The sequence below is a fragment of the Kryptolebias marmoratus genome, linkage group LG16 (genome assembly GCF_001649575.2).
Source record: "Kryptolebias marmoratus isolate JLee-2015 linkage group LG16, ASM164957v2, whole genome shotgun sequence".
Classification (NCBI taxonomy): Eukaryota; Metazoa; Chordata; class Actinopteri; order Cyprinodontiformes; family Rivulidae; genus Kryptolebias; species Kryptolebias marmoratus.
The window spans coordinates 19,052,383-19,066,104 of NC_051445.1; the positions used below are offsets into that span (position 1 = coordinate 19,052,383).

The 13,722-nt window shown below is 37.0% G+C and overlaps 1 protein-coding gene across 1 annotated transcript in view; it reads left to right on the forward strand.

The window, feature by feature from the left end:
* Positions 1 to 1,266: 1,266 nt before the first annotated feature.
* Positions 1,267 to 13,722, forward strand: part of ddc (dopa decarboxylase) — a 21,064-nt gene continuing 8,608 nt past the window's right edge. The window contains exons 1-10 of the mRNA XM_017409807.3: positions 1,267 to 1,393; positions 2,836 to 3,043; positions 3,821 to 3,934; positions 4,047 to 4,166; positions 8,167 to 8,301; positions 9,128 to 9,271; positions 9,801 to 9,867; positions 10,472 to 10,566; positions 11,798 to 11,865; positions 12,928 to 13,004. Coding sequence (XP_017265296.1) covers positions 2,843 to 3,043; positions 3,821 to 3,934; positions 4,047 to 4,166; positions 8,167 to 8,301; positions 9,128 to 9,271; positions 9,801 to 9,867; positions 10,472 to 10,566; positions 11,798 to 11,865; positions 12,928 to 13,004 — 1,021 coding nt within the window. The 5' untranslated portion in view covers positions 1,267 to 1,393; positions 2,836 to 2,842. The remainder of the gene's footprint in view (positions 1,394 to 2,835; positions 3,044 to 3,820; positions 3,935 to 4,046; positions 4,167 to 8,166; positions 8,302 to 9,127; positions 9,272 to 9,800; positions 9,868 to 10,471; positions 10,567 to 11,797; positions 11,866 to 12,927; positions 13,005 to 13,722) is intronic.

Genomic DNA, 13,722 nt, shown 5'->3' on the forward strand with positions numbered 1-13,722 from the left:
ACAGCACTGAGTGCTTCAATGACCACTGGCACCACTGAGACCTTCACTTTCCACAACTTTTCTATTTCCTCTTTCAGCTCTTGGTATTTCTCAAGCTTCTCGTGCTCCTTCTTCCTGATGTTATAACTGCTTGGGACTACTACATCTATCACCACTGCTTTCTTCTGTATCATATCTATCACCTCAATGTCTGGTTGGTTAGCTACGACCTGTTTGTCAGTCTGTATCTGGAAGTCCCACAGTATCTGTAAAGTATAGTTTGTGCTCATTTCTCATTTCTATTAACCTCATTACAGCTTTATAACGTGTTCTTATCAAAGGGATCTCACAAAGGTGCAAACATTTAAAGCTTGTATAAATACTAAATGGTAATGCAGTTCAAACTGTAAAATATAATCTAACCTTGATACTTTGGCAATGATGAAATATAAACAAGCTTTGATATTGCTAAAATGATTTGATTGTTAAAAAAAGGTTACGCTTAATCAGTGATAAAATGTAAACAAACTTCAATATCACTAAAATGGTTTGATTGCTGAAATGAGATCACACTTAGTTTATGATAGAATAATCCCAAAGAACAGTTGTGTAAGTGGGGTGAAGGAGTCTGGAGGTTCCAGGGCATCATGACATGATAAACTGCTGCAGCTGATTGTGTACAAAAAAAAAAAAAAAACTGGTCTTGGGTGCAGTTTATAGTATAAAAAGAAGTGGAAGGGGTTATTACTTCAGACACAACTGGGAATGTGTTCCTGTTTGTTCTTGTTGTTGAGTTGTTGTCTCCATTCAGCTGAATGTTTGAATAAATGTATGATTTGTAATTAAACCTCTGGTCTGGGCTCGTTTTGTGTGTCCGTCTTTTCTGCAACATCAAAAGATCCAGTGAGAGAAACTAAGTGGTCAGGTGAGATTCCTCTGAAATGAATGAATACTAAAACTTGGTTTTCTCAACATATCTTAGCCTACCATTCTCCACCACCCTTGGTGGAGTCTCCCACTTTCACTGCGGAACCTTGTATATGCTACACTTGATGCTAACTTGGCTTTGAATTGGTCACCTGTTTCTCTATAGACACATTTTTTGATTTATTCATTTCTAAACATGGGCAATTTGTTTTAAAGTTCATTCCCATTCATTCAAAGATTTCCCTCCCCATGAATCAGCCTTACCTTGCTTTGGCCATGAGCCCCTTTCTCATTGGCTGGCCTCGTGGGGATTGGTGGGGTGGGGGTGGTAGGAGGCAAGATAAAAGGAGCAAACGTCTCCTGTCCTGCTTACCCACACCAACACACTCAACACGTGCCAGGCTGACTGTTTGTCTGCTTGTGAACCCAACAGAGGAAACGAGAAGCCGCTGTCCAAACAACGCAGTTGAAGCTCTGAACTGAAAGTGTGAGTATACACACACGCACACTTACATACATCCATACAGCATGTCTAATCCTATTTGAGATAATTCTCAAGAAGGATAAGAGCTCTGCTTCTCAGCATAGAAAGAAAGCCGTGCACAGTAACACTTGTTGAATGATAAGACAGTTGTAGAGAACAAGGGGCAACGTTCACACATTATTGTTCTGTGTGAAGAGGCAGTGAGACAGATACGTAAATACGCTTCAGGTCAAACCTTTTTACAGTCTGATTTATTGTAGTGTGACTGCAAATGATTTACTTTTAGCAAATAGTTTGATCCTGGTTTGCATTTGACCTGAAGATTTATAGATCTTTTTTATTATATTAGCTGGATATTTTTGTGATTAAAAAAAAAACTGAAGACAGAACTGTTGATTCAGCTTTTTAACCTAGATTATGAAGCTGTTTGCTGTTATATGAGGCGTTCATTTTGTTTAAACAGGTCTTCTGTCAACAGGCATTGCACCAAGTTATTAGACCGGGTAAAGGGTCAACAGTCCATGCATTTGTTAAAGTGTGCATGCTTATTAAAACTGACATGGAGCAGAGTTTAGAGTCTGTGTGCATTTGTTTTAGCAGCAGTCAAAATAAATAAATAAATAAAATCTTTATATTAAGTTAGACTTAATGCTGTTGTTTTGTTTCAATGTAAAACCAGCTGTCTTACTTAAACTTTTTTTTGATTTTAATTAAAATGAAACTAATGATTGCATGTTTAAAAAGATAAATAAAAAAAATGTGTATGCATATGCATGTGTCTGTTTTAATGAACTGTTATTTTTGCAAGATTTCCATTTATTACCACATCTCATATTTTGAAAAAAACAAAAACAAGAAAGAAGTGTGATAAACATCTTTAATTTATATGAAATTGCCTAAATCAGCAGTTTGTCCTTGTAGTCCCAAATCTAGACTAGATGCTTGAATCCAGTGTGTGAAGAGTAAAAGTTATAACCAAAAATGTATTTTAACTTATTTGAATGTCTTTGAATATTTAGAAAGTGTACAATAATGTACGTGTGCACGTAGATGTTTGGCTAGGGTGGTTTTGTTTTTTTGTCTATTTGCCAAATAACTTATAATGCAAATAACTTAGATTTTAATGAAACTTTTAATCATTAGATGTACATCTGCAACTGATTACCTTAGCCAACACAGAAGTGACTATAAGTCAGTTAATATTACAGTTACTGAGCTAAACTTATGTTTGGTAGTAGGTGAGAGATATTCACGTCACAAACTCAGAGTGCTAACAAATGAAATTACATCTTTGTTAAAACCTTTGGCACACAGAGCTCTGGGTAATATACAGTCCCTCAAGGAATGCTAGTTTAATTTCTTTTTTTGAATAGTTAGAAATAAGTAACTAAAACTAAAACATAAACAACACAGTTGTAATTCCAGATCCCTGTATTGTCTTCCAGCTGTGTCATGGATGCTGCAGAATTTCGATGCAGAGGCAAAGAGATGGTCGACTATATAGCCGACTATTTGGAAAAGATAGAAGAACAATCTGTTTACCCAGACGTGGAACCGGGATATCTCCATCACTTAATCCCCACCGAAGCCCCACTTGAGCCTGAGGGTTTTGGGGAAATAATGCAAGATGTGGAAAAAGTCATAATGCCAGGGGTGAGGTGATGCTGGCAGACTTTTTTTTTCTCAGTTCACCTACTAAATGTAAAAATGCAACTATTATTTATTGTTTTGTTTTTTTAAAAATAAATTTAGTATACATACTTCAAATGAAAAAAGACGTATAGGTGTTTCACCATCATTAGCAACAGGCTTCTGTTATACAAAAAAAAAAGTATTTTAAATTTTGATAATACATCCACCCTGCGATCCAGAAAAGAGAAACAAGGTAAAGAAAATGGATGGATGGTTGGATACATGCAGACATTCTTTCTTCTGTTTAAGTAAGATTTTGTTTCTTAAGTCAGTTTGAGTGGAAGTCCTGCTGTGAATAAAAAAATATATATATATTTAACTTAAAAATTTTATAAAAATTTAACCATATTGGGTAATGCAGTGATGTGGTTCAAACTGCCATACAGTTTTTCATGACAAAATGGACAAATTTGTGGTTGTCAAAATAAAAAGTAAAGAAAAATAAAGATAACACATGATGTTCATCCACCAATGTGGAGCTTAGTTAAAAGTAGTTTTACTCTCATCAGTAAAGTTTTTGGTTTGAGCCTCAGTTTGTTGTAAAGTTTATTGAATAATTCTTGATCGTTTTAAGAAATTCCTTACTACAAAGCCTGGCTTATTAATTCACCTAATATTAGAAATAAATGCTTCAGTTTAATAGTTTTTACTATCATTAAAATTATTATTGTGAGGTACTGTAGGTTTAGCTTACAGACTCAATTTTGTGTTTTAATTGTATTTTTTATTTCTTTCCAGATCACCCACTGGCACAGCCCCAGATTTTTTGCTTACTTTCCTACAGGTTCGTCTTACCCTGCCCTGCTGGCTGATATGTTATGTTCTGGCATTGGCTGCATTGGATTTTCCTGGGTAATTAACACACATACACAACTCTCATTCTGTATTTACTGATTTTTTTAAGCTGAGAGTTTAACGTGTCAAACTGAGGTACTTGTCTCAGAGTTGCTTGCTGTACTTTCAGGCTGCCAGCCCAGCCTGCACCGAGCTGGAGACAGTGATGTTAGACTGGCTCGGAAAGATGCTGCAGCTGCCAGAGTGTTTTCTAGCCGGGACACATGGCCGCGGTGGAGGGGTCATTCAGGTAAACATATTTTTTTAAGCATCTTCTGTAGCTGTGACTCTAATAGCTACAAAATGTGTGTGAGAAAACAAACCTACATGTATGTAATTTATAATAAAATTTACAGCATTTGCTATGCCACACTGGGGATCCCAGAGCAGACAGAAGAGAGAGACAATTTAGTAAAACGGGGGGAAAAAAAAAGTTCTGCAGGTGAAGGAAGTCCAACTCACTGCAACCTACAAAATGACAGGGAAAAATAATATTTGGTGTTAACTGAAAAAAAAGTCTGACACATACATACAACCTGTCACAGAAAAATAATCAACATACAGTATATACAGCCAAAATGTGAAAAGCAAGAGACTTGATAAAAGAAAGAAACCAACATAAAATTATGCTCGGTTTATGATCATCTATTACTGACTTAATGGTGTACGTTCTCCCAAAAAAGGGTTAAAACAAAATCTAGCTTACATCACATCTCAGCTTTAGAAGCTCGACCTCCACACTCTCTGCTTTTTGAACTGAGAAAGCTCCTCGGATGAGAAGCAAAACATTTTAAGCTACAGAATGAAGACATTTTCCAGTTGTTTTTGTTTCAACCTCAATTTTTTTTGGATTTATCATGTCCTGGATGACTGCGAATCTGCACCAGCATATTGTACAGGTTTTCAGTCACTGGCATTAGAACTACTCCTCACTCAGAGAGAATCAAGGTAATGGTCAAAGAGTTTAATTCTAGTTTTCAACATGAATGTTCATAAACCAAAGTGTTTGTTTTTAAGAGTCTGTATGGACCAAATACTGTAACTTCAAGTCAAGTTAACATCAGTGCAACACAGATACTTTATTCTTAACGAGAAGCACTCGAAGAGCGCAAACCGCTGTCAAGACTGTAGGGCTGCTAAAAAAATTACAGGAACCGGATCATGACCCAGATCCCCACCAAAATTGATTCACTTGTTGATGACATTTCCTGAAAATGTCATCGTAATCTGTTCATTGATTTTTAAGTAAGGCAGACAAATGGATGGACAAACAAATCAGCCAACACTATTGAAAACATAACCTCCTTGGTGGAGGTAACAAATACTGGCCTTTGTTAAGCTGAGAAAGGAGAGTATTTGGATTGAGAAACTATGACTTATGCGTCTGGTGTTTGAAGATGAGTGATTCCTTTCACTTTTTGTAAATCGTAACCTTTTGTTCCAAAGATGAGTTGGATCGAATGTCATGTTAAGATGGCTTGGTGACTTCTTTTTGTGGGGGGTTCAGACATTTCCATATGGGAAGAGGCCTTCAGGTCTGAGACTAGGTCCAGGACTTAGTCTAAAAAACTACACATATTATCTAAGATCTGGACAGACAAAAGAAAATGAGTCGTGTCCATTTAGTTCATCCAAAGCTGAAACAACCAACAACTTTTAACCAAAGTATCTCAAAAACTCATACAAACATTCGTAGCTCCATTTCTGTCCATAAATACACACTGCAAATTGAAAGCAGAGCCGACAACTGTTGAGAAAAACAAAGTCATGCAAAGATTTGTGGTTTCCTAAACTTGTTGTAACATCTGTGAATGGAGACTGAGACTTTGGTTATTTGGTATTTTTAAAGCAAGAATTGCCAAAGACCTCATGTAGCTAATGTGCACCCCCTTGGTTGCTTTAGGGGAATGAGAAAAAAAAAAGTCGTGTGAAAATCACTCACAAGACCAACTTTAAACCCAAGATCTCCAGAAACATCTGTCCTCCGTAAATGTTATATTTATTTTTTAAAATTTCCTCAGTTTTTGTGTCAGTCTAAAATACTCTGAATGTGTTCATAGACACACACACAGCTGAGATCTTCTGCTCCCATAATCATCAACAATTTGTGCGCTATTGATTGTTCTCTTTGTCTCCGTGGCTCAAACCAGAGGAAAATTGGCAGGAAATTGCCTTTTAATGTGTCATTTCCAGACAGACGACAGAGAAATGACAGTGATGGTGCTGGGATTGTTTCGTGTGGAAAAAGGGTAAGCATTAGTTTAGTGTTGCATTGACTGAAGAGCAGAAGCAACAGCAGGAAAAAAAACACTCTTTAAACGCGTGTGTATAGTGGAGCATGAGAGCTCACACTGATGACTGATCATTTCATGCCTCCTCTGTTGTTTCCACCTGAGTGTGAGGGCGTATTTAGATGTGCGTGCTCATCTGGCTCATCGTGTTTGTGTTTGTCTCTTGCCACTCTCCTTTTTTAGAGCAGCTTACCAGCTCACTATGGCAACCAGTGAGGCTCTTCTCACTGCAGCAGGGTTAATGAGTGTTGGGACAGCAGTCTATTCTTATAAACCTTGTGCCACCACAAAGGGGAAATGGGATGATTAAAAAGAAAATGGTGACCTTAAAGCCCCCTTTTCACCCCATTGTGATCAGAGTTTAATAAATCACCATTTTCTAATTTCCCTACTTCTTCCTGTTGTGTTTCATTTTTTTTCTTTGCAGCTGTTAAAGGAAAGATTTATAGCAAACTGCAAGCAGATTATGATCAAATGTCTTCTCAATTACATTTGACAAAGAACAGGCTACATTTTACTTTACTCGAGGAGGATGATTGAGAGCTGGAAACTGTGTAGAGCTCAGAGTCTCATAAGTCCCCGTCAGAGCGGTGTTTTGTTGTGTGTTATCAGCAGGATAAGAACAGGAAGTAGACATGGGTGGGTTTTAAGGCTAGAAAAATTGTAGTGATTCAACTTAAAACTTGATTACTTGATCAGTTTTTTAAGTCTCTGACTTAACTCTGCTTGTTGTGTTTTTACACTAATGACAATAATCCATAAATGAAAGAAAACTAAAGATTTTATACAAAATAAAAGCTCATCAAAAATCAAGAAGACATTTTTCTTAACACTTTATAAAAAATGTTTTTTTTCAACACATGCAACACCAACCTAGATCAATTTTCAAAGATTTGGATCCAGACTGCTGATTGTCACATTTTTTACAAAACAGCACTAAATCACTCCAATGGATTTTCTCTTTACTTCCACTGACCATATGGTCAGCGGCAGAGACACACAGTCAGTCTAAAATGAGTGTTTTTTGACTGTGGGAGGAAACCGGAGTACCTGAGTATCCCGTTCATGCATGTGAAGAACATACAAACTGCACACAGATTTGGACCCAAATCTTCTTGCTCTGACGCCACAGTGCTAAACTCCATACCTCCATATGCTGCCTCAACAAACTCAACAAACATAACTTGAATTGGTATATTTCTCTTGTGACATTGCTGGTTGTGTTAATATTTCATTCTGTCACAGATATCAATCGGTGAAGCCAAACCAACTGACAGAGCATCTGTTAGACTGCTTGTCTAGAGATTTGTTATTATTGATGAAGCTGTTTGAACATTCATTGACTTTGTTGTGTTAATGTGCCGAGACCCATCAGAATCCACGCTTCACTTCATTGTGCTGCCTTAAAAACACTTTATCAGGCTGGCTGGTAAACTGATGTTTTTTCTATTACAAAAAGTAGTAATTTTATGGATTTCATATACATTTAGAGTTGTACCAAGGAGGAAGTGATGTTTGACTCTGTACGTGAACATTTCGAACCAGAAAATCCCAGCATCCTTCCCTCAGCCTTAACTGGCATTAAAAAAAATGCCAAGCCTAGTCCATTTATGCCCTAAATAATTTTAAATTGTATCATCTCTAAATAAAAAACATCATCAGCTGCAGCATCGTCTTACGGTGTCTCAGTCTATATGATGTAGGTGCAACATTTTTGCAGAGCAGAAAAAAATAACAGTTTCAAAGAAAAGGTAAAAAAATAGTAAAATTACCACATTTTAAAAACTGCAAAATTGCTCTTTTCTATAAAAAAGTTCACATACACAGACCGACATGCTACAAAGGAGTCGGAGCTCAATCTCTACAGCAGGACTTTTTTTTTCTGAAACAAGTCTGTTTACTTTCTCTTTTAAAGATATAACCTTAAAATCACCAAGCATGGTTGTCACTCTCCAACAGAGCACAGCCAGCGAGGCGACCCTGGTGTCCCTGCTTGCTGCTCGCTGTAAAGCAGTCAGATGGGTCCAGGCTGAAGACGCCACAAGATCTGAGGCTGACATCCTCTCCAAACTGGTGGCATACACCTCTGAGCAGGTAATTGTGACAAAAATTCCCAAACCAATAAATTAGATTGATTTCGTAATGTATTTTGGTGCTGACAAAGTCCTTAGTCAGCCATCACTGTTTGCAGCATGTCTATATAAACTTAATCTGAATTATTTTATTCAAAGCTTTCATATAGTAGGTTGTGCGATTGTAAAGTTTCCATCATTTAACAGCAGCTCATGTGAAGTCCAAATGATAACCTACGTCACAGCGACAAGGTTTTTTAGCCACTGGGGAAAAGACAGAGGGGTGGTGGGTCAGTGAGGCAGTATCCAGCTCTGATCTGGTTTACTACAAGGCTGACTTTGTGATTGGATTACAGAGTTGCCTGAGGGCCACACAGACCTTTACAGGGAGTACACTTTGTATTATTCGACAACTTGGTCAGGAGGTGTTCTTTTTTGTCCGCAACAGGCAGTACATCAACAAATGTTTATCTGTTTCAGATTATCAAGATGACGTAAAAAATAAAACTGAACAAAAATGACCCCAAATAAAAACAAAAAGCAGCTGAAATTGGTCTTTTGCTTACATATGATTATAGACTCTTTTTATATCACAGATTATATCAAGTTAAATAAACAGCTGTTGTACTAGTTTGTTTGAGAAATATGCTTTTTTTTTACTTAGCACTTATTTCGTGTTATAATTCAATTTTTTATGAGGTCTGACATGAACAATATTCCAGAATCAGAATTAAATAATTATTTCACAGGGATCGTAAACAAGAACAAACACAACCCATACAAACTAAAGGCAGACATTTCAGCAGAAATAATGTTGTATTAAATGTTGCCTCTCTTTGCTCCTTAAGGCTCATTCCTCAGTGGAGCGTGCTGCTCTGATTGGAGCCGTATTGATGAGGAAGGTTCCCACAGACGACAACTATGCTGTCAGAGAGGAAACACTGAAGAAGATGGTGGAGGAAGACAAAGCAGCAGGACTCATCCCATTTTACGTAAAAAGACAAGACAATACAAAGTTAACTCAAACACGCAGACACTTAGGGTAACAACATAACTTTTTTAGTCAAATCAATCATATGTGTCACCGGATTTCTGTAGCTTACCATCGAAACCTTACATCCAGTCTCAGTTGCTCTTTAAGCTGCTCCACATTGATGTAATTTACTTGTGATGCAGCTGAGGTTCTGCTGAAGGATAACATTGTTTCTGGTTGACCTAATGTAGTCTATCTGGTTAGGAACAATAGCCCCTGTCTCATTTGGAGCTACAGATCACCATCAGTGAAAAATAGTGAGGAGGATTGCAGTGAAGCTCAAATTAGTCAGAATTACACTACCACTTTTGTTACCAGATTCATATATGTGCTTGAAAGGAAGCAGCTGAAGCTTTAAATGCAGAACTGACTCAAAATTCATTTGGTTGCTCAAAAATATTTCTGATCAAACCTATTATGGCTGTGATAAAAAAGGATAAATAAATGACTTCAAGGTGTTGACGATTGGCTTTGTGTGTGTGTTTCAGTTTTGTGCCACTCTCGGCACCACTCCATCATGTGCATTTGATTGTATCCCTGAGCTGGGGCCCCTGTGTGAGTCGACAAGTTGCAGCCACACACAAATATACGATCAGTTTTATGTTACACATTTTACTGTTAATTTAATGCTTTCAGCGTACTCCATCATCCACTGTTATTGTAGATTTTACGATGAAATTTTGGCTACCACAGCTGCTGGTATTTTACTGTAAAATGAAAAATCTTCACTATACTGTGTCATAAATTGTTGTTGTAAGTTATACAGTAAAATTCTGGCAGCCACAATTGCCAGTAATTTTTTTTCTTAATTTATAGTAAACAAAAAACATTTGTCAGCTTGTTTTAACTTTATTTGTTTAAATGTAGTATTTATGTATTTTGTAAGATGAGTAAACAATATGTATTATTATTATTATTATTATTATTATTATTATTATTATTATTATTATTATTATTATTATTTAGTTAGGGAAATTTACAGTTTAAAAAAAACAATATGTCGCAATGTCATACATTGTCATTGTATTTTTAACAGTGAAAATCTGGCAACCACAGCTGTTGGTATTTTACTGTAAACTCTGCAATCTTATTTGTTTTTGTAGAATGTTTGTAGAATAATCTGCTGATAATTACGTCTCTTGTTCTTATCAATTTCCAGGTAATAGGGAAAATATCTGGATGCACATCGATGCAGCTTATGCTGGCAGTGCCTTTATCTGCCCTGAGTTCAGACCTTTATTAAACGGCGTTGAGGTAAGACTTCCTGTTTGTGGAGCGCACTGACACTTTGACTCAATCAATAGTTTTGGCATGAATTTAAACACTCACGTTGCACCAAGAAACCGTGTAGAAAACAAGAACTTGGTAAGAATAATCACATTACTCTGGTCAAAACCTTACTTTGTCTTTTCAACAGCATTCCAGCTCTGAATAAATGCTTTTTTTTGTTTAATTACCTGTGAAATCTCCATCATTGCACTGATGTAAGTGAACACTAACCTTAAGCCTTTTGAAAAGGGTACAAAGTTAATGTCAGGGACGGAGCATGCAAGGCAGAGCAACAGGCTAAAACAATTGGCAATGTGACGCCAGAGCATCAATGTACCTTTTGAGGGTACCCGAGCTGTGCAGAGACGCAGAGATAAGGACGGAGTAATTTCCTGAGGCAGCTTCAGACCTTTTATATATCACTGTTTATTAGACACACTAGTTTAAACAGTGTTGCTGGGGAGATAGAAAAAGGCAGATTTGACTTCAAAAAGAACAAAAGTTGTTTCATCTTTTCCTTGAGAAAAAACTGGGAAATATGAATTCTTTTTTATAATGTATTTCATTTAATATTTATTTAACAAAACCAAAAAGTATAATTTCAAGACCTTCTTTATTAAAGATTTGAACAGTTATAACTGAATCAAAAGACTGCATGCTAAAAAACTTTGAAATAATACAAACTGAGTGAAATTTGTTTGATGAAGACATAAAGGAGGACTCTGGCCTCTTTGGATGAGAGTGACGTTTTGCTGGATGTTGGTTGCTAGGATACGAGTGATGGGCAGGGAGTTAGCCACCCTCTTTGAATCGGTCAGCATGGCAACTGTCAGCCAGGAAACTGCATCCCATTGTCTCTCTGCGTTATGTTATTGCATCTGCAGAGGTGGGAGAAAGGATATTACAAAAGATAGACAAAAAGATGGGAGCAGATTGGGAATCTCTCATCTTTCTTTGGGTAAACCTGATATGAAGGTTGTTTTTTTTATTTTCAGTGTGCTCATCAACATGCTGGCTGGATGTTTCCTTATTTTGCATTTCAAATAACTTGTGCCTGCTTAGATATTACAGTTAGTGACAGGGTTCCCCCTACACCACAACAGCACATTCATGCTATGTTAGGTCTTGTGTTTTCGTTTCATGTTTGATCCATGTCAATACAGTAAAACAGTCAGCCGTGCAGTTTGTTAATATTTTGTCCTTGTTTATTTTAAAGTATGCAGATTCTTTCAACTTCAACCCACACAAATGGCTTTTAATCAACTTTGACTGCTCTGCAATGTGGTGAGTTGTCCAAAACTTTTAGGACATGTTTTTATTTTGCTGATTTTTTCTGTTATAAATAAATAAATATCTCTATGGGTGATGGAAATATCTTTAAGAAAAGGACAGTTATACTCACCATGATTAGAATCACATATAGTTCATACTGGTTGTCAGATTAGTTCCCAGTTTACCTATGCAGTGACTCACGGTGCTATAAAATAACAATGAGTGCTGATGTCCATCCACACCTTCATTATTTGTGTGGTAAAAATAGATCTACGCCTTCCACCTGCCTCTTCTTTCAGCGTCAACAAAACAGTGGCTGCTTTGCACAAGATGGAAATGGTTTCAGACCTAGAATGAAGGGAAGAGAATCCACAAAACTTTTAATTCACAGCTCTACCAGTTTGGCACTGGCACGATGTCCACTGCTACTAAAACTGTAAGCAGTGGGTCCAATTGCCTGAAATGATTTAAAAGGTTTGAGGATTTAAAACAAAAGAAGTGTAACTGTTATCTTCATGTTTGAGTCTAAAAGACATTAAAAAAAAACCTTGCATCTTCTGGATTGTTTGTTTTAAAATGACTGTCAAAGAAAAGTAAAGAAACTTCAGTCCATCATCAGATGATCAAAGAAAAAGTAAAGACAGAATTTGCTACCAAAAGAATGCTATAAATAAGGTGGGCTAAGACCTATCAGGGACAGGATGGTCTGTTCGGCCCCTGATATCAATTCGTTCCACACCATTCAAGAAAAAATAAGCTTTTATACAACTCCACCAAAATATTAATATGCTGCAACCTCTAGTTTGGATCTTGGTGAAGATGTACTTCAGCTGCAGGTTCAAAAATCTCAAACTTATGTTGAATTTGTTCAAAAACTTGACTTGGAGTCAAGAGGACCTGTTTATGCTGACAGTTGCTTCCTCATACTGGTGATATTTGACTCTAGCTTAATAACTCTGGGTTATTTTAACAATAAACAAACAAACAAAAAAAGTACCCGAGTTTGCGCAAACATGTGGTGCCAAATGCTAAACATAACAGACATTTGTTTTATTTGTTTTTGCTTATCTATAGGGTGAAGGAGAGAGCAGACATCATTGGAGCCTTTAAAATGGAGCCGCTTTACCTGAAACATGAAAACCAGGAATCAGGTAGTCATTTCCACTTAAATTATCTGAATCTGTGAGTATAAGCAAACAAATAAACAGAGATTCAGTCTTTGGGTCTAGTAGCATGGGTCCTTGTTTTCAATTCAAACTCTGAGTAAGGTTCATATAGGTGCCAAAGATTGCACTGAACTGATCTGCATTTATCTCCATTTCAAAGGCTGCTGAAGCAACTTAATCCAAGCACAGATAAAACAAACAACTGGTATATGACATGTACTCTGGAGTATCAACCTCTGCCCGTTTGTAACAATTGGTCTCACTTTTTCACCTCGAAAAAGGACATTTATGGATACGTTAAAAACATTTTTGTATTTCAGGATCCTATTAACTGGTACATATGTGTGTGTGTGTGTGTGTGGGAGGGGGGGTTGTTGTTGTTTAACCTCTACAGGATTGATTCATGATTTCTTACCATTCCCAAAGTGAAGCTAAACTACCATTTTTGTGAACTCATTTATATAATAAAACCCTTTTGCCTTGAAAATTGGGCTATATGTATTGGAGGACTAAGATTTCCCTCATACGATATACATAAAAATAGGTCTATTAGAGACAATTTGAAGTTTAAACAAACACATACACCATCCATCCATCCATCCATCCATCCATCCATTGTCTTCCGCTTATCCGGGGTCGGGTCGCGGGGGCAGCAGCCTAAGCAGGGAAACCCAGACTTCCCTCTCCCCAGCCACTTGGGCCA